This window comes from Barbus barbus (genome assembly GCF_936440315.1).
Source record: "Barbus barbus genome assembly, chromosome: 12".
Classification (NCBI taxonomy): Eukaryota; Metazoa; Chordata; class Actinopteri; order Cypriniformes; family Cyprinidae; genus Barbus; species Barbus barbus.
The window spans coordinates 31,963,826-31,989,840 of record NC_136740.1 but is presented as its reverse complement, the minus strand read 5'-3'; the positions used below and the strand labels follow the sequence as shown (position 1 = coordinate 31,989,840).

General features: G+C 37.2%; 2 protein-coding genes across 2 annotated transcripts in view; one reads left to right on the top strand and one right to left on the bottom strand.

Moving 5' to 3' along the window:
- Window positions 1-26,015, top strand: part of cdk14 (cyclin dependent kinase 14) — a 138,131-nt gene that overhangs the window by 108,582 nt on the left and 3,534 nt on the right. Inside the window, exons 11-13 of the mRNA XM_079429288.1 lie at window positions 14,786-14,849; window positions 21,105-21,153; window positions 25,149-25,288. Coding sequence (XP_079285414.1) covers window positions 14,786-14,849; window positions 21,105-21,153; window positions 25,149-25,288 — 253 coding nt within the window. The remainder of the gene's footprint in view (window positions 1-14,785; window positions 14,850-21,104; window positions 21,154-25,148; window positions 25,289-26,015) is intronic.
- Window positions 4,417-10,547, bottom strand: LOC306877501 (E3 ubiquitin/ISG15 ligase TRIM25-like). The gene is made up of 6 exons (XM_079429284.1): window positions 9,868-10,547; window positions 9,092-9,187; window positions 8,778-9,011; window positions 6,247-6,406; window positions 6,062-6,109; window positions 4,417-5,846 (listed from the first exon to the last, which is right to left on the bottom strand). Exons 1-6 carry the CDS (start codon window positions 10,438-10,440, stop codon window positions 5,320-5,322), a joined length of 1,638 nt encoding a protein of 545 aa, XP_079285410.1. The 5' UTR covers window positions 10,441-10,547; the 3' UTR covers window positions 4,417-5,319.

Genomic DNA, 26,015 nt, shown 5'->3' with positions numbered 1-26,015 from the left:
TGCTAAGGAGCCACAGTTTCCTTTCATATGATATCTCACATGTATCTCGGTGGATCTCAGTTTGAAACAGGTGTCTGTCTCAGCCTGTTCTTCATGACCCAACAGAACTTCTGAAGTGTTTTAGGGTTGGTGCATGTGTCTTTCAGCCCTATAGAGTTGAGTTGAGTCGGCCTGGCTTGACCCCACATAACTTTGCATCCAGACTCTCCTGAGATTTGATCTGTGTAAGTGAAGCCGATCCGCTCTGGCGGGGGAATTAATTACTGCATGTGGGTGGTCGTTGTTTTAGCCGGCCGAGGGCATGTGGTGACCTCCTGCCCAGCGGGACCGCTAGCGAAAGGACAGCTTCACTGCCGTTGACATTACAGGAGTGATTGACAGCGAGTCCTGCCACTTTTTTACCAGCTGCTTTTATCCAAAGAAGCTCACAGTAAAGCAGATATAAGTTCAGTGTGCCTGGAGTTCTCCTGGTGACTGGATTTGACAGAGTTTGTCAGGTTAGACCCTAGGGATGTATCGATGAACCGTGAGCTGGTTGAAAATCGATTAAAATATGTGACGATTCAAATCAGATGCTAAACAAATCATGATACAATTGGAGTAGGAATTTATATGAATGTATCTCTGAGGGGAACTGACCGTCTTTAGAAAAGTTTACGTGGTATTTTCTTTTCATAAATGCCTCTAAACGATGCATATTAAAGTAGAGTTCATAAGCGCAGCTCTGCTTTGTTTACAGCGGTAAACACTACATCATTTCTGTTCATAAGCGCCACCTGCTGGCAGAGAGTGAACCTGCTTCTCATCGTCTGCTGTTTCCTTCAGATATGTTTTATGTACAGTTTCACAGAACTAAAGTCAGACCATAATCTAATTTAGATTATAAACTGCTCATGCTGCATGTATGCTGCATCTTTGTTTGGATCATGATTAAAATGCAGTGGTTGCCTCTAATTTTAAATGGTGAATTAAAAATCATGAATTGAATCGAATCGTAAGTGAATCGTTACATCCCTATTAGACCCGTAAAAATAGGTAGTGTTCAGCACGACTGTATTGAGTTGGGAGGTTATGTATATAGTTATTGTTATAGTTACTGCTATCATTATAGTTACTGTAATAGTTACTGTTATCTGCATTGGCCGTTGAACTGCACTGAAGGTGAGAGTGTTGGTGAAGTTCATCAGCACACGTGAGATGTCAATTCATTCAGGTTTGTGCTGGTTTTGCTGTCAGACGTGTTCTCCTGACGACTGCTGTCAGTGTGTGCCAATCTTCTCTCAGCTCCCTGCTGATCTGACTCGTTTGCCACTCGCTCCCGCAGCCCTGATCTCTCTCCACCCGCTCCGCTTGCACTTCAAAGCATCCCGTCCCTCTCCTCCACCCTCCATCTATAATACATGTGCTGTCACTCAGGGCTCTGTACTCCGGGTGGCTGAACCACATCTGCACCTCCTTCTGTTTCTGAGAGCTTCAGCACAACACGTCCACTACACATCTCACAGAACACCGGCTATAGTTGTTCATATAAATATAGAAGTTAATATGTGTGCACACTTTTATTATATATTTATTCATATATAGAGGTATATATGAATACATATGCTGTTCAAACATTTGGGATCAGTACGATTTTTTATGTTTTTTTTTTTTTTAAATATTTAAATATTTTTATTAAAATATTTAATATTTTTTTAATGGAGTCTCTTCTGCTCATCAAGGCTGCATTTATTTAACCAAAAATACAGAAAGATCAGTGGTATTACACAATAATATTGCAATTTCTAATATTGGTTTCCTATTTTAAGATACTTTAAAATATAATTTATTTCTGTCAGAAATCATTCTAATATGATTCATTATCAGTGTTGAAAATGTTGTGCTGCTTGATATTTTTTGGAACCTGTGATACTTTTGTTTGATTCTTTGATTAATCAAAATTAGAGAAAATCCCCTTTTGAAAGTAACAGGCACTTCAAACAATATTTGTGTCGTTTACATTGTTTCTCCACTAGTGACTTAAACATGGATTTGTCATTGAATCATTCATTCAGGAGATTTGTTCAAAAATGCTGATTCATCTTGTAATGAAACAAGTGAAGTATTTACTGTATGAGTGAGTCATTGAATCATTCATTCAAACCACTTTTTCATAATTTTAAGATTAAAAATTGGTGTATTAAATAATTCTATTTTAAATACATATATATATTCAAATGATTAATAATTCATTTAATTTAATTAAACACTTTTAAATAGACTGCAGCAATTAATATTTTGTCACACATTATTTTGTTTAGTTCAGAATCGTGGGAGAATCGTGATTTCTATTTGAGACAAAAAGAAATGTGATTCTCAATTTATCCAGCTCTACACGGAATGACAGAATTATGCTGCCATTCAAGCATCAGATATAATTTATGGTAGACGTCAGAAACTCAGCTTGTCTTTCGCATCTCATTTGCATGAAGTTCAGCACTGAAGCCCTTCCTGTTTATCTGTCCTCTCCTCTAAACACACACACACACACACACACACCTGCGCAGCATGTCCAGGTATCTCTGACAGTCCATCAGTTGCTTGTCTCACACCTCATTGGTCAATCAGCTCATGCAAGACATGAGGAATGAACCAGTTTTCCCTAAGATCCGAGCATTTCATGTATCAGAGGAAGAGCTGGTTAAATGCAGCATTTTACATCTGTTGTGCAAAAGAGTCTCCTTTAACAGACTCCTTTAGAGTCTCTTATGTTCAAAATTAACCTGTATAATATTTGTGGCACTAGCAGCTCTAAACTAAATGACAGCAATAATGACTGCTTCATTGTTCAACAAACAGTGCTGCCTCAAACTAATGGTATTCACTGAGACACTGCACAGTACAGGCACAGTAACACACTGTGAACGTCAAATCAGCTCATTATAAACTCATTATCAGCTCATATAAACCCGACAACGCAAGAAACCCACAATGACATGAGATTTGAAATGATTGCATTTTTCTCAGGTTGTGATGTCAAAACATTGAATAAACAGGACATAACTTTTATTTTCTTTGTCAAAAAATTGGAGGAATGAGTAAATCTAATTTTCTAGAACATTTAATGCATTATATCTTTTTATTAGTAATTGTAATCATATTTAAAATGCATAATAATATGAAATATAAGTATTTACATCTGTATTATGCATTATACTTTCTAAAGGCGTTCTACTTTCTACTTTATAAACTGTAATTACAATTATTTATGAGATCATACAAGGCATAATTAATGCATTAAGATACTTGCATTATAAAGCTTCAAGTAAACAAGTTACCGTTGTTTTCTGCTTAAGCAGTTTGACATTTTCTAGATTTAAAACGGTTGTTAAGCACAGTAAGATTATGCATGTAAACACACTGAATATCATTATGTCTCGTCCAATCAGGCTGCTCGAACAAACACAATGTAGAAATATATAGTGCTGCTAGTTTTAGTTAGTTGTAGAGATTTTTGTTTGCATGAAACTAAAAGGAAAGCCTGGCGAAAAATGCAGCATTGCATTATTTCTCTTTCATGCTGTTCAGGGATCATGATAAATGACATGACCTCTGTCAGATCACGTCAGACCCTAACTATAACCTTTAAGATTGTTTCATGCCACAGATATTTGTTCTAGTGTCTAAAGTGCATGGATGAATCATTTACAGTAAGACCAGGAGCATAGCAAGAAAGTAAATAGAGTGAGTTTTGAATAAAACACTTAGTCTGGTTGCTAGGGTCTTCTGAGTGGTTGCTAGGGTGTTTCTATGTCAAAGGTTTGTTTCCTGTAAGGTCTCTCAAACCGATCTGATCCGGACTGAACCGGTCTGCTTCCTGTGGTCATGTGAAGGTGACCTGCTCTCAGAGATTCATGCGCTGGATGTTTGATGTCCAGGGCTCGATCTTTCCCCCCAATGTGTGTTCAATATAGAAGATAAATTTCACTCCAGATTGCTTTGCTCCTGCGTGGAGGTTGTTTTAAAGGGTCTTGCTCTCTGAGAGCGTGATAGACATAGACAGACAGCGAGAGAGAGACGTTTTCTGTTATTCCAGCGCTGAAGCTGCTCGTTCTGGAGCTCCTGTGGGATTTCAGAGCTCGACTCGGTTTCTCAGAGAGATTTCTCATCACAGAGCTACATGACTGTGGAAGTGGACTGATGGCAGAGACGCAGGGCATTTCTCATGTCTTTGTTTCTGAAAGAGGTCAGAGAAAACTCAAATATAGAGCAGAACGACAGAACTGAACAGTATGGCAAATTGATTGGCTCATATTTAATTAATGTTGTGTTAATATTGAATTAATTACATTTTTAGTGCTCTCAGCACTATTTTTAGTAAAGATTTTTTTGTGTGAGGGGTAGGGTAAGGGGATAGAAAATACATTTACTTTTAGTCATTTAGCAGACGGTTTTATTCAAAGCGACTTACAATATAATACAATACAGTTTGTACAGTTGAAAAAACCTTATGCTAACGGAATGTCCTCACGTGTGTGTGTGTGTGTGTGTGTGTTTGTGTGTGTGTGTGTGTGTGTGTGTGTGTGTTTGTGTGTGTGTGTGTGTGTGTGTGTGTGTGTGTATCATGGGTCGTCATGGCTCACGTATGATGGATGCTGCTGGTAGTCCTGTTGTTTGGTTGCTGACCATGTATTTAAATACTATTAAGTTGTTTTGCATTTTGAACAAATTTAATTATTACTCATTAAGATTCTAAAACAGCACAAACATAATTAATTTACTCGTGCAATAATTAACTTGCGGCCAGCTGATATTCAGCATGTAATCATTTCATGATTTATTTTTTACTTTGCATAAGTTCTGACAAAGTCAGATTTATGCTTCATCAAACTGAACATAATTCAACACTGCCCCCTGCTGGACAGACTGTCACTTTAATAGTGCTGTTTATTAGGTCAATCATCACTACTAGTGCTTATGGTAACACTAAACATGTGTGCATCGTCCTGCAGCGTTTGAATGATTGCTGTTACTGTACTATGTGATCAGATCTGACACTACATTAAAAACTAAATGACTGATTTCAGTCAACACCAACAGAGATTGAGAGAAGCACAGAAACACATGGTCACGCAGCAGGACTCACACACACTGATCTTACGGTCTATATGTGGATTTACACACATTTATTCTGACGTGTTATTTCAGTGACAGAAGCTCAGCTGCAGTATTAATGTCATGAAGAGAAAAGAAGAGACTCTATAACATCTCACTGTTACTGATTTGTTATGCAGCTCACAGCATTATGGGTAGAATCTCTCATCAATCTATTTTAATTCATCAGCACAATTTCACTGATGATCTGTTATAAACCCAAAACCCAGGATAGAGGGTCTCAGTGAATGTGGTCTGGACTGTGTGGATGAGGCTCATTGTGTCAGAGACGCTGAAGAAGGACAGAGTTCCTGCTCTCTCATCCACAAACACTCCTATTCTCCTGCTGATGATGGACTCTACAGGGAGATCAGTCTTTATCTTATTGTGTGTGAATGAGTAACTGGAGGGAGAGCAGCACAAACTCCAGGACTGATCATTATTTCCAAACATACGCTCATCACCCCGTCCCTTCCTGCTGATGCTCTTATATGACACTGATATACGCACGCCATTATCTCCTCTCCACTCCAGCTCCCAGTAACAGCGTCCACACACACTCTCTCTACACAACACCTGAGAATACACATCAAATCTGTCTGGATGATAAGGATACGGCTGTTCTGTGTGAGTGTGAGTAATCTCTCTGTTGCTCTCAGACAGACGGAGGCGTTTATATGCTGTGTTCATGTCCAGAGTGAGCTGATGGGAATCTGATGGAGATAAAACACATCAGAATCAGGAATTATGAATCTGATTGATCTTTTAATGTAGCTGAAATCTTCATGTTCAGTGTATCATCAGTGTCTCAGTACAGATGAGCAGATATCTGTGCTAATCATCATTTACATCAATTATAAAACTCTTCTTTCACCTTCTACAAGAAGAACATGAACACACATTTCTGCTTGTTTTCTTACTGACTTACATCGTAGGAAGTCGTTCCTGATCTTGGGAACAATGTTGGTGAATGTGACTGTGGAAATCAACAGACATGAACAGTGTGATTCTCATGATCCTGCTTTCATTCCTAACACATTTCTAATATGATGTTCTCCACGATATGAGATGATGGACCGGTTTCTGAGAGCAGATGAATCTCCAGGACTTTACCTCTGTCTGAGATCTTCCTGAGCTGCTCTTTGCAGAAATCCTCCAGTTTGTCTCTCAGCTGATGGACAGATTCTCTCAGGCCATCAGAAGAGAAGAGAGAACTGAAGGAATCATCATTTCCGTCTGTAGATTCAGGAGGTGCTGAGAGAGACTGGAAACTCTACAGAAAACAGAAACCAAAGCTCATCAGCTCCACACTTCATTTATAAAGCACCATAAAGTCAAAGTCCAAGTGTTCTGAAGCCATTCCATAGTTTAATGTGAGGTACAGATGAATATTTAAGTCGTTAAATTCAAGTTTCGGATCTGTCTGCTTCTGTCTGTCATCCTCCGTTCAGCATTCAAACTGTGCCGTGTTCGGTTACGACAGTCAAGACGATCAAACTCTCTCCAAGAGGACACAATAACTAAACATTTTTAAACTGTTGAAAGAGAAAAGGCTCAAATTATCGGCCAGATTTAATAAGCTACGCATCAATATCTCTTTCCTCTGTGCTTTGAACTTCTTTATGCGGAGCTGCGTGCTGTGACTCCGTGCTGCTTCAAGCGCATCATTCTGCACACGGGAAGCGCATACGCACTTTGTGCCACTCTCTGTTGGAGCTGTTCGTATTATAATGCTTTTGCTCAATTAAAGATTTTTATTAGACGACCGATCCTCATTTCCAAAAGGCAAACTTTCCCCTTCAGAGTCAGAACTGGCGAATAACATTTGCAACACATTCTCACGGATTTTCTCTCACAAATCTCACAATTTACTCAGACGCTATGAACTGAACTGCTTCCGCATCAATGACACGATAGCTCACTTGCTCTGCTATTTCCTTGAACAATTTGAATAGGAACATGACGTAATTTTGGTCTAGAATCGAAGTACTACATGTCTGCCATCTAGTGGTAGAGAATACAAATGAGATATTACACCATATTAGGAACTACAGTCTATTATATTAAACATGACGTGCGACTTTGGCGCTCAGAGGGTTAAATCAATAACAAGTTGCAAAAAAAAAAAAAAGAATCCCTTAGTACTGTTATTAGTCTTCTCCCTGACTGCGATGCATACAATTCTCCTAGCTAATACATTTCCATCCATGTTCCTCTCTCTTGGACTGAAAGAGCCTTCTTAATCCACTCATTATTCCAGCTTTAAAAGTCTACTTGCTGTCACGGTTGGAGACGGATGACTAATGCAACTCCGCAGTTGTTTTTTTCTCCATCTCGAGTCAACCTCGACTGTTGCGTTTACCCTACAATAACGATACTTTTTGTTGGTTGTAATAAAAACTTTATAATTTTTTAGCAAAAAAACGCACAGAACAAGAAGTGAAACATATTTTTCACATCACTCATGAAGGAATGCATGATCACCATCCGCTTGCAGTATTACATTAACTCCGCCCGCACTCTGCTTCTGGAGGTAACTCGTGTTTTTTTTTGGTTTTTTCACCTTATTTTCCGCTCACGTTTTTCTCATCCTAATTTTACAAACTGCAAGTTACAAAGCACACGCATGCTGACTGACACTGATCTCTGGCGGGTGCGGTGTTCTCCGATCGACTCGGGTATTACACACAATGTTAAATAGACCCGGGACCCGAAGTAATAGATTGGGACCCGAACCGGACCCGGCTGACCATTTAAAATATAGACCAGAATCTCGGGTCCTCCGTGAAGACCTCTAACTCAGCTACTCGTCCGCGGCGATGCGTGTTGCATTAGCGCAGTCATATCTGACTATAATGTCATATAGCCTAGTAAAATTTACATATGTGGTTTCAACAACCAGATGCATTTACACATGTCCAGTTTCATCTGGAATGCGGCCCAGACCAAGTGACCAGTGAAGTGAACCAGGTGTATGATAAACAGCCCCTGTATATTTTTTCATGTTATTTTTCATTAAAATGAAGTTGTGTAGTAGATTGTGTTTAACACACAAAAGAGTGACACAGAAGTATTGATTTAAAAAAAAAAAAAAACTGCTCTGGTATCGGATCGGATGTGATACGTTGCATCCCTACTGGCAAGACGATCAGATGAGAGTCTGACTACAATAAGACACTCTTAATTCACTTTTTAAATATTGCTATCATGATTATTGCTAGGTTTTCACTGCAAAACAGAATAAAAAAAATTTAAATGCTGCAAATATTTGAGAAAAGCCACCACAAATTCAGTCATTTTAAGCCACAAAAAGCTAAAAAATATTCATTAATTCATCAATGTTTTACAGGCCAATAAAAATCTGTTTTAGTGAAATGTTAGTGAAGTTTTGAACTGTTGGTGATGCTAGTGGTGTTTGACAGCGAAATATATCTTCAGAAAGAGCTGAGAGAAATGGTTCCTAAGAGATTTCCAGAGCTGAAAGCCATTTGTAAGCAGCATCTCTTTCAAAAGAAGACGATCAGATGAGAGTCTGACTGATGATTATATAATAAGACACTCATGAAATGTTTCTCTGTGAGTCTGGTGTCACAGCAGGATCTGCTCAAGTCCACTATGATGCTGTTCTTGTAGATCTGTGTTACCTGCAGGAACTGGATGTGATCCTGTGTGTGTGAAAGCTGCTCCAGCTCAGCGTCTCTCCTCCTCAGATCATTGATCTCCTGCTCCAGTCGCTCCAGTCGTCCTTCAGCTGGACTCACTGCAGTCTTTTCCTGATCTCTGATCAGCCGTATCAGCTCAGAGCGGCTTCTCTCAATGGAGCGGATGAGCTCAGTAAAGATCCTCTCACTGTCCTCCACTGCTGTCTGTGCAGAGCGCTGTTAGGACACACAGTGATTCAGGCTTCAGTGAGTCTGAACTGAGACTGAGACAAACTTCTTTTCTTCTCCAGACTCACCTTATGAGACTCCACAGCCTCTCTCAGCCCCTGAAGATCTTTCTCTCTCTGCTGGATTCTCTGCTGGAACGTCTTCTGCATCTCCTTCAGCTGATTCTGCAGGACAAACACATGATAGTGAATCTCACAGAAAACTACTGGCACTAAATCATCATGTGATCAGATGAATCCAGTAAATGTAGAGTTAGGCAGTTTAAAGATCACTTAACTCAACTTATAACCAATGGCTGTAGGTTCAAACTGCAGAAGTAATGATTGGTTACAATCATCGTACATGAATTATCATGAAGAATATTGACTATTTTTCACATCCTAAGCGTAAGTATTGTAAAAGTGAAACTGACACAGACATAAAGCTTCAGCAGTGTTTCTGCTGCGTAATTAAGCTGTGGCGCTACACAGAAAAGAAATGAAGCTACACATACATTTTTAGCAGTGATCTTGAGAGTAATTCTTATAGGCTTGATAAATACGGGCCCTGGATTCAGTCAGATTTACTGAATAGAAACTCACCTGGTACTGCATTTAACTTGCATATTGACTGATAGAAGTATATCTTTTGTCAAAGAGCGGGTAAAGAGTTCACTCCATTATTGTATGTTGTTAAAGCCTGTTTTATGGAAGATTGTGTTTTCAGTGAACAGTGAAACTTCTTGTTCTTCTACTGCTGTCGTGTGCAGTGTGAATGCTGTCAGCTGTTAATATGGGGTTTAATATAAACACATTAAACTATTCTAAGTATCAGCAATATTTCAACAGTGTCTAGTTTTAAATACCTGTTTCTCTGTCTTCTGTGCTGCAGCTGAGACAATGTCGTGGTTTTTATGTTCATCCGTCGTACACAGCACACATATACATTTCTGATCAGTGCGACAGAAAACCTCAAGGAGCTTCTCATGTTTCTGGCAGATCATCTCCTGCAGTCGTCCAGTGGCTTCAATCACTTTGTGTGGCTTACGTGAATGAAATTCTTCATGACGGTCAAAATGAGTTTGACAGTAAGACTCCAGACACACCAGACAGGACTTGAGGGCTTTGTATTTTCTTCCAGTACAGACGTCACACTCCACATCTCCAGCTCCAGCGTCACAGTCAGAAGGAAGATTTGTCGTCTTCAGTTTCTGCACCACTTCAGCCAGCATGGTGTTTCTAGCTAAAGCAGGTCTTGTACTGAAGGTCTGTCTGCACTGAGGGCAGCTGTAGACTCTCATCTGATCCTCCTGGTCCCAGCAGTCTGTAATACAGCTCTTACAGTAACTGTGTCCACACTGGATGGTCACTGGATCCTTCAGGAGATCCAGACACACTGCACACGTGAACTCATTCACCAAAATTCTGGCTTCTTCCATTTTTCTCCTTGAATACAGAGAAACAAACTCACAACAGCTCAACAACTCTTCTGTTTCTCTTTCCCTGAACTCAGGTGATTCCTGTTTCCTGGTTCTGTGTTTGAGTGACGTGTGTAAAACAGGTGTGTCTGTATAGCAGGTTCCTGCTCCTGTAGAGATTAGTGAAGGCGTACTTGAATGTTATTGAAGTAAATGCAAAGACCTTGACTAGCTGATTTAGGTGTATTTAATTCAGATCAAACTAAATTCTGTATGAAAGTGACACTCCTGGACTAGGAATGAGGAACCCTGATAATGAAATATCTACATGTCAGTCTCAGACAAACACTCAATGAATACAAGTTACAGAGAAGCAGGACAACAGCCTTAAAAATTGCAGCCTAATTACTACATTTGAACTGCAGGACTGCAGGATCACACTGATGGATCTGTTTTGTAAAAGGAGTGGGGGTTCAGTCTTCACACACACTCACACTCGCTCTCAGTTTTCAGTTTTAGATACTTTGTCATGATCAATATTTGTACATTCATATTGCCAAAGCATTGCAGCGTTGCTACATACAATTAAAACAGTGCAAAATGTGAATAATACAAAACAACAAAGGAAGAAAGAGGAGAAAAAAACAGTAATTGAAATGCAAAAAAAGATCAAATAGTGTCAGAGAATTTATAGTGGACCCAGAAATACAGACAAACACAAATGGATAAGTTTTACAGAGTTTATTTTCAGTTTCCTTAATGTTTCAGTTCTCAGGATGCTTGCAAGTATTCTCCAGGCCAGGGAGTGGCAACAGTGAGGTGAACAATAGGTAGGGATGGGAGTAGATGATCTGGAGGATCACAAGCTAGTGGAGCGCTTCCAAGCAGGAACTGTGAGAACTGGCTTACTGGTATCACCTTGATCAGGTTTTAGATGGTCTTTTGAGGTGGATGGGGTGACCGGCTTGGGAATTGAACCCCAGTCTACCACGTGACAGACAGAGGTATAGTCCACTGCTCCACACAGTAAAGTCTATCAAAGGATTCTAGAAGATGTTCTGAAGAGTAGTATCAGAATCCATATTTTCGGCTGAATAATGTCAGTTGCCGAACATTCGGTGCATCCCTAGTTGTAACATTACCTGTAAATTGCCAGAATTCTGCTGTGTGTGATCACAGAATGAAGAGGACTGGTATGAACACGTACGAACGCGCTGACGTAAGACGTCTACTCCGGGCCAATCCAGAGCCATTGAAATTCAAACTTCAACAGCTCTGGGCCAATTATAATATTCTGATGCAGATACATTTACTCCACGCTGTGTAGTTTGGATTGAAGTCGTCTAATATGATGTCTCTGGGTCAAAAGAAGCTGCATGAATGAAAACATCAACAAAAACACTGACCGGGAGGAGGTCATTTCCGTTTAATGTCACCGAATTTACCGGTAATTTAAAACTGATGTGTGAATGGTGCTTTACCGGAAAAAAGACGGAATGCTGTTGCCTGTGTGAACAGCGCATTTATTAATTTAGCGGTAAAGTCATTTTGGTAATTTTATGGCAGTTTACTGGTATTATTATGTGAAAGGGGCTATTGAGTCTTCATATATAAACAGTTGTCTGCCTTTACAAATTCCATGTTTTGTGACATGTTCTTGTTATTCTAATGAACTTTGAAAGTAGTTCCTGATTCCCAGGTTTTTGTTGTTTTCTTCTGTTGTCCTGTGGTAGGATCTAGTCCTATGTGGAAAAAGTTCTTTAGTGCTGTTATCTGCTGATTTTCCTTGTTTTTCTGTGTATTTTGCCAAATTTCTTCTGTTTACAGTGAAAATGTTCTCCTTGACACCTTGGTTTTTTAGGTTTATCTTATTTAAAAAAAATAAAAATAAAACTCAAAAGTTCAGAAGCTCATGTGCGCGTACACACACAAACACACACTGGTATTCCTATTATTATGGTGACTCTTCATATGAATTACATGATCATTTTGATAGTTGTAATAAATTATTGATCTGACACTACATTAGAAACTAAATAGTTGATATCCATCAGCACAAACAGAGTTTGAGAAAAGCACAGAAACACATGGTCACTCAGCAGGACTGACACAAAGTCTTACTGTCTATATGAGGATTTATTACACACATTTATTCTGACATGTTATTTCAGTGACAGAAGTTTAGCTGCAGTATTAATGTCATGAAGAGAAAAGAAGAGACCCTATAACATCTCAGTGTTACTGATTCATCATGCAGCTCAAAGCATTATGGGTAGAATCTGTCATCAGTCCATTCTGATTCATCAACACAGTTTTACTGATGACCCACTAAGATAAACATTAAACCCAGGATAGAGGGTCTGAGTGAATGTGGTCTGGAGTGTGTGGATGAGACTCATTGTGTCAGAGACGCTGTAGAAGGACAGAGTTCCTGCTCTGTGATCCACAAACACTCCTATTCTACTGATGATGATGGACTCTACAGGGAGAGCAGTCTCTATGTTATTGTGTATGAATGAGTATCTGGAGGGAGAGCAGAACAAACTCCAGGACTGATCATTACATCCAAACCTACATCCTCCAGTCTGTCTCTCAGCTGAAGGACAGGTTCTCTCAGGTCGTTTTAGTTTAAGTAGCAAATACTAGAATCTGTAGCTCTAATGTGATGTAATGAATATGAGAAGAATGAAGCTGATGCTGTGAAAGTGCTGGACTGAGGTTCTATGTTGAAATCTGATGTTGGTGCAGGTTATTGGGTGAAGTGTGGAGCTGATGAGTTTTGGTTTCTGTTTTCTGTAGAGTTTCCAGTCTCTCTCAGCACCTCCTGAATCTACAGACGGAAATGATGATTCCTTCACTACCCTTATCTCTTTTGACTATATGTGATTTCTAGGTGATCAATCATTCATTTACATGTCTGTTGCAAGCAATCAAACCATTTAATGTTCAGTGCGCAAATGTTCAAATGGACATTTCTAGACTAGAGCTTCTAGATCTTTGGCCGCATTTAAACTGCATGGTTCAAGTGACCCAATTCCGATTATTTTCCTCCCATGTGGCACAGATCGGATATGGCCCACGACCATGTAAGAAGGAAATTTTTGACTATCTGTAGCTTGTTTATTGAAGATACAGGACAACCAGCTAGCAGTGCATTACAATAGTCCAGTCTAGAGGTCATGAATGCATGAACTAGCTTTTCTGCATCAGAAACAGGTAGCATGCTTCGAAGCTTGGCAATGTTTCTAAGATGGAAGAATGCTGTTTTTGTAACATGGGAAATATGATTTTCAAAGGACAAGTTGCTGTCTAAAATAACACCCAGATTTTTTACTTTAGAGGACGTAACAGTGCATCCGTCTAGTTGCAAATTATAATCCATGAGATTCTGTGTACTGTTTTTTGGTCCAAAAAGTAATATCTCTGTCTTATCTGAATTTAATAGGAGGAAATTATTGGTCATCCAATCTTTTACATTTTTTACACAATCTATTAGCTTAGTTGAGAAGTTTCATCTGGTCTTGTTGAGATATATAGTTGAGTATCATCAGCATAACAATGAAAACTAATCCCGTATTTTCTAATAATATTACCAAGAGGCAACATGTATATTGAAAATAGCAGAGGACCTAGGACAGATCCTTGTGGTACTCCATACTTTACTGGTGATAATTGTGATGACTCCCCATTTAAATGAACAAAGTGGTAGCGATCGGACAGGTAGGATCTAAACCATCTTAAAGCCTGCCCTTGAATACCAGTATAGTTTTGTAATCGATCTATGAGTATATCATGGTCTATAGTGTCGAACGCAGCACTAAGATCAAGTAATACTAGCAATGAGATGCAGCCTTGATCTGAAGCAAGTCATTTGTAATTTTAACAAGTGCAGTTTCTGTGCTATGGTGAGGCCTGAAACCTGACTGAAATTCTTCATAGAGATAATTTTTTTGCAAGAAGGAGCACAATTGAGCAGACACAACTTTTTCTAAAATTTTAGACATGAACGGAACTTACACGGAACGGAACACACACTCACACACATATGCTCTCTGAGGAGATCCTAGCTTGTCTCAACAGTTCAGATCATTGAATCTGATGGCTATAATTACATTGTGTATTTAATTGTGTCCTTCTCTTTACAAGCTTCAAACTTCAAAAAGCTCCAGATGTTGGCCAGCACTGCTGCTTTAAACACATACACACACACTTGTGCATAATAAACCCATGTGAATGAAGCACTGTGGCCTGCTGGTGTCCAGCGGAGTGATATGTTCCTCTGAGATCGATCAGACTCTGTCTTTGCTCTGTCCTTCAGCTGTTCTGTCTGTGAAGGACTCAGTGTTTTCTCTCTGTGTTTGTGCAGGTTTTGGGGACGCCGTCAGAAGAGACGTGGCCAGGTGTTCACTCTCTCCCGCACTTCAAACCAGGTAAACATCCTGTTCATCTGACTGTAAATGACACACGCTGGCATGCCCTTGTAATGGCATCCCATACATTCCTCATCCGCCCAAGGGTGTGACACGTGCCAACAAACGAGTTGTGGGAGTTCATTAACACTCACTTGCACAGATCTCACTCGACAACCAGCAAACAAATGAGCACTAGACACCGTAAAATAAACTGTTGCTGCGTCTGGGCGTATTTTTTGAAATCACTTTGATTGTACAAAAATATCTGACTTGACTGCAAAACAGTCCTCTGATTGTATCGCATGTCAAATGATTGCATGTGTGATGAACAAAATATTTAAATTGTGACATCTCAAGATGCATTGCTTTAGGTTTGATATCGGTGACATGACTGGTGTAACTGGTTCTCTTGACTTGATGGCAAGTCTGACATGTTTGGAGATGCAAAAATTGCCTTAAACAAGACTTGTATGACTTCAGAATATTCTAAGCTGAGAGTACTGCACTTTTATGTTAAATTAGCCATATTATATAAACATGCAACAGGTGAAAAATAAACTTCACACAGAACAAACTAAAATAATATAAAAAAATTAATAAATGAGCAATATCAAAACAGTGTTATTATTGTTAACTTAAGCTATTAAAGAGTTTTCGTTTGAAGAAAATAAAAGCTGATGTAACAAATATTACATTAAAAAGTTTAATTAATTCTCAGTGCTTAAAAGTACTAAAAATAAAACTGAAATAATGAAATTAAGTAATAAAATAAGATTAAATAAAATATAAAAATGATCATATTAAATTAAAAAATAAAAATACGGAGGCCCTAAAGGGACATGGCCATGAAAAAAATACAGGGTGAGTGGAAAAAATTGGGTGTGGGAGGAAATAAAGGTTTCAAATTTTTTGCATTCTCTCGCAAAAATTTTACATTTTATTAAAAATATATAGCTGCTATGTACAGGCAAGCAATGCAACAATATAATAAGCCACGTTAAGAGTTTATAATGTTTTTCTACATTGGAGAAAACACGTGAAACTTTGCGCGTTCCATTCATATTCTGGGCTTGTTGCATTCATGCTATTCTGCTTGATTAATAGTAATGTTATAAATTAGGTTATTAATATTAAAATTATTAGTATTAATGATATTTATAAATACTGAATTAGGGCCTCCAGTGTCGCTGTTTTAGTACATTAAGCCACATTAAGCATGTTAGAATGTCCCAAACTTGCCTTGAACTATAAGCACTGACTGTATTTCTTTATACTTGAGTCCAAAATAAAACTCTATGAACTGCTACATTGTGAATGTATGGAGCTGTATGAACCACTACAAGCTGTAAAGTAAACAGGAAGTGTTTGTCCGAACTCAACTGGTGTTGCGAGAGAATGCAAATGTCTTTGCGAGAATTTAAAAAATATTTTTTCCTCCCATCCTGATTTTTATTTTTTTTCACCAACATTTCTCTTTAGGGGCTCCGTAAAAAAAATATAAAAGCCTATAACAAAATGACTAAAATTAAAGTGAAAACTGAAAATACTATCTAAAACAAAAGCTAATTCAAACTATTAGTAATAATTCTAATAGTGTGTAAATAATACTGAAATGACACTGTTCATTATGTGTTACAGTATCTCACAGTCTGTTGTTTAATGCACATTCATCTGTTTATCTCATGCATGCTGCACTCAGTTTAGATACTATATCTGTAGAAATGGTTCAAGTAGTATATGAGTGCATGTTGTTATGAATTTGGACCAGCATCCTGACACACTAGTCAAGTCACCTTTATTTATATAGCGCTTTTAACAATACAGACTGTGTCAAAGATACTTCCCAATATCAGAATAGGAAAATAGTGTCAATAATGTAAAATGACAAGATTAAACACTCAATTTTCAGTTAAAGGCATTTCATTATTGAATTCAGTGTCATCGTCCAGCTCAGTTCAGTTTAAACACACTACTCTTGTCATTTCTGCCATATCTTTATACAATAGTAAGATTAGTATGCTATTCTGAATTTAGGTTTTGATATTATTTGATTAGTCTGCCTGAAGGTTTTGACACAAATTTTGATTAAAAAAATGCTAATCATACTAATTAATAAAAGTATATCACATATAAATGTATAATTTAGAAATGATATTAATAATTATAACATTTATTTCTGACTGAACAGCGTATGCTGCATTATACATGCTTCATGATTCAGAGTATATGCAGCTCAGTGTGTAGTCTGCAGTGCACTAGTGCTGCATTGTGAACGTATCCGGTGAGGACACACTGCCCTCTGCTGAGCGGCACTCCAGGGACAAAAAGGCTGTTCGCATCAAACTGGTTCCTCGACAAAAAGCCAATAGGATTTTTCCATAGGCTTTTGGATAATCGCAAAAAAACAAGCTCTGTGTTCAATCATAGTTCATGAAACTTACACGTTTTGTCCATCAATCTCCATTAATCTTCAAAAAAATAATGTAACTTTGACGAATTTTGAAGCCTAATTAAAAGCGCCAGAACTGAAAAGCTAAGCTTAGGCTATAAATGAACTACAGCACCACGGTCGCTCACCTTCAGCATCACACCACTGCGCTCCAGACAACTTTTACTAACATATTTTTAACATGTTCAGTGAAATGTATTTACTCTGTATATGCATTTTAATCCACGCTACATGAACCGTTTCATATAAACTGGAATAAATCCAAAACTAGAGCCAAACTAAAACTGAAATGAGACTTTAGTAATAAATAGTATCGTGAATAAATGAAAATTCCCCTTTTCCCAGGGAAAGCAAGAGCTGATAAAATGTAAAAAAAAAAAACTGTAACTTGAATGCAATGTAAGTCGCTTTGGATAAAAGCGTCTGCTAAATGCATAAATGTAAATGTAAAATAATGGCTTAAAGTGGAAGTGATTTCCACTTTAATTAACAAATATATAACAAACACGATTAATGGAACCATTTTAAAGAAAAACGGATGTTTTGTTATAGTTTATAGCGCACAGGCACCGCCATCTTGCAATACCACCGCGTGTGACGTAGTAATATAGTCATTTATTTATTTTTTGAACACATAAATGTTATTTTAGCACATCAATATTTTGGTTTTCACCATAATTTGGATGAATAGTCAGCATAAACAGGGTTTCCGCGGGATCTTAAAAAGTCTTAAATTTAGTTGAATCAAATTTAAGGCCTTAAAAAGTATTAAATTGTATAAGAAAGTCTTAATTATGATTTCAAGAGGTTTTAAATTTGGAGATGAGAATTGCGATATGGCTGAATGGCTAGTGCGCGTACCAGTTTCACTGCATGATTCAGGCTATTAAAATACATTTAGAATGATCACATAATTTAAGATATGGGGCAGAAAATGTATAGCCTATATTTATATAATTTCATATAGTTAATATCACACGAAGAGTGAAAAATCAACATGATTACAAATGTGATATTGATTTTATGCAACAGTTCAATAAACAAGAAGTTAATATTAATAGACTTACGTTTTAGACACCATATTTCCTGCTTTTGCTCTATTTCTGCAACAAAACTAATTCCAAACACAGCCACAGCACTGTTTTGTGTCTCTATTCGTTTCTGAATGAATCAATCGTTTAAATGATTCGGTTCAATCGCAGTGACTCAATTATTAACAGTGACTCGCTGCCACCTGCTGGCCGTTTTAATTTCACATTTGAAGTATCTTCATTTTTTAAAATAATTTCAAACATTAGTTTTCAACATTTTATGTTTCAAATATCAAAACATCATTTATGCATTTGTAACTGCAGGTTAGCATTCTATGTCCCTCTGAGCTGCATTAAACAGTGTGTAAACACATCTAAATAACACTTCAGATGCACTGCAAAGATACAATCAGATACTGATTTTATCTGCTTGGTAACAGCCCAAATGCACTCTTTTAGAAAAAATGGCTTAAAGTTAAAAATGCCCATAAAACTAGTTGGAAAAGATGAATTTCTATCACTGCTGTGAACTGACCACACAGAATATGAAGAATATCAAACAAATTCAGGAGTCATCTGTCTCATGGTAATCTTTAAGATACCAGCACAATAACACACTCAGCAAAATATCGTCTAATTATCTTATTTATATAATAATTTATTGATAATAATTGTTAAAAATCAATATTATTAATACTTTTGACATCCATTTTCTTAAAAATGTTTTAAAGGCTGAAATGTAAAGTTTATAATTTTACAAAACTTTTTACAACTTTTACATTTTACAACTGTATTTACAGACGAAATATATCAAACACAAACATTAATAGAACAATAGAATAAAAACTAAAGATGACCTGTTAGATTTACCCAAAACGAATGATATCTTATGTTTATCCACTACAGAGACATCAGAGGCAGCGGTAAACGTCAGAAGGACTAGCCCAGGTTATGTTCCTCTCTTCGGGATACATGAGCACTGAGAGCCCGGTGATCGCCTGGAGCTCACTTCTCTGAAATCGGCGAAGCACATTTTCAAATAGGTGCTGTTTTTATAAATAAACCGCAGATTTGAGTTTTAAACAACTACATTCTCAGATGAAATACATGCGTCTGGTGTAGGCAGACTTTAGCTGTTGCGTCTCAGTGTGTCCGGTGTTGACATGGTGTTACTCACCTATCGGGAACAAACAAAGCAACCTGGGCGTCTGATCGCAGGCCTTCCGGACCTTGTTCTCTCCAGCGCTGGAAAGCTGATCCCATATTTACACGGGTCCTACTTCTTGCCTTATCGTTCCGCAGTCGTTTTCCTCTTTTTGTTTTTTTATCCGCCATCTCTATCTTTCTGTCGCTCGGCTCGGCTGTTCACTGAACGCTCTCTCCTCCACATCATGAGTAGACACACCCCTTACTGCTGATTGGCTACAAGTGTGTTTTGGTACTCGGCCCTGAATCAGTTTTATAAAACGTTTTTGAAAAATTACACACTCTGCCTTTAATTAAAGGTTTTTACAGAGGGGATTTTGGATTTCTCTTTTTATTACTCCATAAATCAGGAAATACTGTCAGCAGACAGAAAAAAGCACATTTTAACCATGTCTTTAGGAGTATGATGTCACATAAATAAGTGTGAATGAAATATGAACAAAGCTTCATAGCAATAAAACTACAGGCACAAATAGATAAAGTGTAATGAAATAAACACTTAAATGTGTATTTTGCAGTTTTGTGTATTGCATGAATAGAGCAGTGAGTTTGCTTGCGGTTTGCTTCGAGTAAAAGCAGTGGTGTAGTTCAGTGCTGTAGCAGCAGAGGGCAGTGTTTACTGCACTTCTGCATTGAGCAGCTGGGACGGCTGTTTAATATCATATAATACTGTATGACAGCAGATCAGGGTTTTCTGTAAAAGTGCTGTTCCAGTGTGCTGTTAATGAACACTCACTGCTGATGAAGTGCTGGAGATCGCTCTGGGATGTTCAATGCAGGTCATGGAGCCATTTGGTTTTAAATAAGGTGCCTTGATTGGAAATGTGATCTGTGTGTGTGTGTGTGTGTGTGTGTGTGTGTTCTGATGCATTTCATACCCGAATGCCCAAGCGGACGGTGTGTATCGATCCAGTCCACAGGAGGCCAAACTAATGAATCGACATCGAGAACAAAGAGACTGAGTTCAGAATAACATGCTACTGATACTGTTTCTGCAGGGTTTGCTGTGTGCCGTTTGTGCATTTCATCTATTAAAATAACCAGATGCTGAGTTATTATAGTTGAGTACAACTAAAGCCATAAAGGAAACATTTTTGTTACTTGAAATAAAATAAACTTTAACTGAATGAAATAATATATTAAAATACTTTAGTTTCAAAGTTTGGGGTCAGAAAGATGAATTAATTGAAGAAATTAATACTTTCATTTATCAAGGATTAATGAAAGTATTATTTTTTCATTAAATTGACCAAAAGTGACATTTATAACGTTATAAAAGATTTCTGTTTCAAATAAATGCTGTTCTTTTGAACTATCTGTGAATCCTGAAAGATCAAATGTATCAGTTTCCACAAAAATATTATGCAGCACAACTGTTTTGAAGATTGTGTTTTACACTCGTGATGCATGATCTGTACTGGTTCACATACTGTTGATAAATCTAGTGTTCAGTATATAATGAATGTTACATGTTTTCTGCTGTTTATGATGTGTTCAGTCTCAGGCGGCGGAGAGAATATAATCACGTTGAATCTCACTGCAGCATCATGAGTTTGAGTTCTTCTGTCGTTTGTGTCTCACCTTCAGATCGATTCACTGTCTACAGTCCCAAGAAACTCAGACAAGCCTGGAATAAGTAAGTGACCCCAACATTTTTTTATTTTGTAGTTTTGTGTGAACAGCAGCATGTGTTTTGGATGCTGTAATGTACTATTTCTTGTAGGATTTTCACCATCTGTTATTAAAAATCAACTGCGATCTCTATATCTCAGTAATTTCTCCTAGATAGCAATGGCAGCCCAGACTTTGCTTAAATCATCTACGTCTCTTGACAATGTCTAAAACTGCTCAGTCAAATCAAAATCAATGCAATGTAATCGAAAGTCAGAGATCTTAAAATGAACTCCAATATTTCTCATCACATTCATTTTTATAGCGCTGTATTTTCATTGTAAGACCAATGACCCATTTGAGTAGGTTTTTTATCTTTTATTCTATTTATTTACACAATTTTAGGAGAAACATCTGAGACGAGGTTGATACTCAAATTAAATATCATATATACTCAAAAGTATATATGAACTCCATGAGCTATGAAAGAGCAGTATCCGATCATTAACATTTTGATGTTTTGCTGTTCACATAAATACATAAAACTGTGACAAATTAATTTTTGAAATTGTATATATGGTCTTAATATTTATAAGATTAATAGAATTATCCAAAAGTTGTTTAATGTGTGAGTGTGTGTGTGTGTGAGTGTGTGTGTGTGTGTGTGTGTGTGTGTGCGCGTGCGTGCGTGTGTGCGTGTGTTTGTGTGTGTGTGCATGTGTTTGTGTGTGTGTGCATGTGTTTGTGTGTGTGTGCATGTGTTTGTGTGTGTGTGTGTGTGCGTGCGTGCGTTTGTGTGTGTGTGTGTGTGTGTGTGTGCGTGCGTGCGTGCGTGCGTGTGTGTGTGTGCGTGTGTGTGTGTGTGTGTGTGTGTGTGTGTGTGCATGTTTATGTGGTTTATGAGGACACAAATGTGTATAATGACATGGGTATGACAGAGGTATTACAATATGAAGGTGGTTTATGAGGACACTGCCTATGTCCCCGTAATTCAAAAGGCTTAAAAAACATACTAAATGGTGTTTTTTGAAAATCTAAAACTGCACAAAGTCTCCTGTGAGGGCTAAGTTTAGGTGTAGGGTTGGTGTAGGGCAATAGCACACACAGTTTGTTCAGTATAAACACCATTACGCCTATGGAGAGTCCCCATAAACCACAAAAACCAACATGTGTGTGTGTGTGTGTGTGTGTGAGTGTGTGTGTGTGTGTTTTTCACTGTACCTGCTTTCAAACTATCGTTACACACGTCTATCTCATCGGCACATCATCATAGATGCTGCGTAATAACGCTGAACGTCTCCAATCCCAAGAGAAGCACAGAGAGACAAAGAAAGAGCACAGCTCTTGTCTCTCACAGAGCGAACGTGTTTATACACACCAACACTCACACTGATCGACACAGCCGTTCTTCAGCTGCTCGTTATCACTTCAGCATCATTTGGTGAATTACTACGGCTATTATTATTAGAAATGATCAAAAGTCAACTTTTTATTAATTTTCCTGGATAGTGATGAGATTAAATGGAGTGCTACTGATGACTTTTTCTTAAATCACCTACGTCTCAGTTGCTTCACCTGAGAAAATGACTGAAATAATCTCAAACGCATCTCCTCAAGAGTTTCTACTCACAAGAAGGAGTTGGTCAAATCTTTTCGAAATAAGACTGTTCTGCTCACCAAGGCTGCATTTATTTGAACAAAAATACAGTACAAATTGTGAAATATTAGTACAATTTAAAATATCTGTTTTCTATGTCAATATCTCTTCTAATGTAATGTATTTCTGTGATCTGCAGCTGTATTTTCAGCATCATTACTCCAGTCTTCAGTGTCACATGATCTTCAGAAATCATAATAATATACTGATTTACTGATCAACAAACATTTCTGATTATTATCAGTGTTGAACACAGTTGTGCTGCACAATATTTTCACAGATAAATAGAAAGTTCAAAAGAACAGCATTTATTTAAAATATAAATCTTTTCTAACATTATAAATGTCTTTATGGTCACTTTGATATAATGCATCTTTGAAGAATAAAAGTATTAATTTCATTAAAAATAAATAATTTGTAAATTGCATCATTGCATCAGAACCGTTTAATCAAATTACATCTCAAGTGAAACATAATCTTGAGAAGATATTATTAAAACTAATATGAAGTAAGAAAGGTAAAGCTAACATGACCTTGGTCTTTTCTTATAATCAGCTGAGTTTCTTCAGTCTCAGATCTCATTCGATTAACCCTCATCTGAACTGAGCTTCAGCTTCGCTCAGATGCAAACCCAAGCCTATAGATTTAGGGTTAGTTTGGATTTTAGTGTCTAATCACACAGATGCTCATATAGAGGCTCGTTTCAAACACACATTACATTAAAGTGCTAAAAGCACCGCTGGTGGACAGAAACACAGAGAAACTTCATGTTTCTTTAATGTGTTAATGCTGCAGAGGCCTAATTATCCACATGCATTCAGAGTCTTCACATGAGTTTTCTCAGCGGCACGTGTGTGTGATCGTTCAGGAGTTCAGACCTCACACACACTCAGCCTTAGGCCTGAAAACACTACACAAGATGAGAATGCATGCAAATGAACAATCAGTCCTGTGCAATCTTTACTGTAACGTATCAAACCTCTGCAGACTCTGTGATAGAGTTTCCTTCAGAAGTGTGTCGTCAGACACGTGTTACTATTAAGATCTCTAGGTATAAACATGTTATTAGTTTAACTAACTTGCTCTTTAGACAGTTGCTTCATAAAGACAGTAGTTGAGCTAAAAATGTGTTTATTTCAGGCACTTAGCATGTAAACTAGATACCCATGAATGGAACTGTACAGTATATTCAACTTATTGTCTGTGAAATAATCATATTTATGGACAGAAATTCTGTTTATACTCAACTGTTGAAAAGTTGGTGGTCAGTAAGATTGTTTCTGAAGGAAGTCTCTTCTGCTCACCAAGGCTGCATTTATTTGATCAAAAATACAGCAAAATGTTTTAAATATTATTACAATTTAATATAACTGTTTTCTTTTGTAATATGTGTTCAAATATAATTTATTTCTGTGATGCAATGCTGAATTTTCAGCATCATTACTCCAGTCTTCAGTGTCACATGATCCTTCAGAAATATATATAATGTTATATTATTATGTATTAATTAAATTTGATTTTGTTATATTTTCTGTTTTCACTTTATTTTTAGTTGAAGTTTTAGTACTTTTGTCGCGTTTATGTCATTTTTATAATTAAAAAAAAATATGTCTGTATAGTTTTTATTCATTTTATTTCAGTTTCAGTTATTTTAGTACATCAAGTTAAACTAACTGAAAATAAGAAATGTTGTCTTGTAATAAATGTAAAATAAAATTAATTATTTTATTTTATTTATTTTTATTTTATTTCATTTAACATTTATTTTATTTCCAGTAACAACGATGTTTTTATGGTTTTAGTTAACTATATTCATCTAGATCTTCTAGATGAGTGTTACTCGTGTGTGTGTGTGTGTGTGTGTGTGTGTGTGTGTGTGTGTGTGTGTGTGTGTGTATGTGTGAGTGTGTATGTGAGTGTGTTTATGTGAGCTTCTACGGGTGTGTTTGTGTCGGTCTGTCTTTGCGGTTTAGAGGACATTTGTGGGTGAAAACTCACTTTGCATTTTCCACTCCAAAAAAGTCAACAAACATTTTTCCAGCCGCATGTCAGAGGGAGTGAAGCTGACAGAGAGCCTGAGCTGTGAGGGTGTGTGTGTGTGTGTGAGATGCTCTTGGCGCTGTACTCATGTATGTTTATATCTGTGTGTGTGTATGTGTGTGTGTGTGTGTGTGAGAGAGAGAGAGAGAGAGAGAGAGTGTGTGTGTGAGAGAGAGTGTGTGTGTGTGTGTATGAGATGCTCTTGGCACTGTACTCATGTATGTTTATATCTGTGTGTGTGTGTGTGTGTGTGTGTGTGTGTATGAGATGCTCTTGGCACTGTACTCATGTATGTTTATATCTGTGTGTGTGTGTGTTGGCAGGCTGGGTTATGTAGATCATGCTGAAGAACTGGCTTCCAGATTTCTCCAGTGCTTCCCAAAGAACCGTCTCTCGGCCCAGGCGGCGCTTCATCACGAGTACTTCAGCCATCTGCCCCCGAGACTCTGGGAGCTGCCTGACAGTCAGTCAATCACATCACACCACTGTATCTCTGCCATTCATCACATAATGACATATTACCATATTTTCATATCATGTATGATGCCATTTTTTCAGTATGCATGCATGGAATTCTATACATGTATCCCATGATGCAATGCAGCACACTTGACCTTCCATTTCCAGTATGAGTAATGAACTGGAAGTAATATCAGCCAATATCCTTTGTGATTCGTTGTTTATTTAAAAACCCAAAAATATGATTCCACAAAATTTGGTCGATCAAAAATTCTAAATGATTTTACATCTGTCTGTCTTCTGTTTACATACATAATTAATTTTTTTCATTTGTTTCAGTACATTTTAAAAATTATGCTATTTAGTTATTTATTATTCATTTTATATTCATTTATAAATGATTTTGCTTTAAGACTTTCATCTTTATTTTTCATTTTAATTATTATATATCATGTAATTATCAAACCTTTATTTATTTATATTCATTCATTTTATATTCTCTATTTTACAATAAGACTTTTGTCTTTATTTCTCCTGTCTACTGTTATGCCTGTTTACAGCATTAAATATCAATTTCATATTATTTTCACTCCATTTCAGTATCAAATTTATATATTTGTTTAGTTAGTTATTCATTCATTTTATGTACTTTATTTTACTTTAAGACTTTTGCCTTTATTTCTTCTATTCATTATTATGCATGTTATAGCATTAAATAATCAACTTCATAT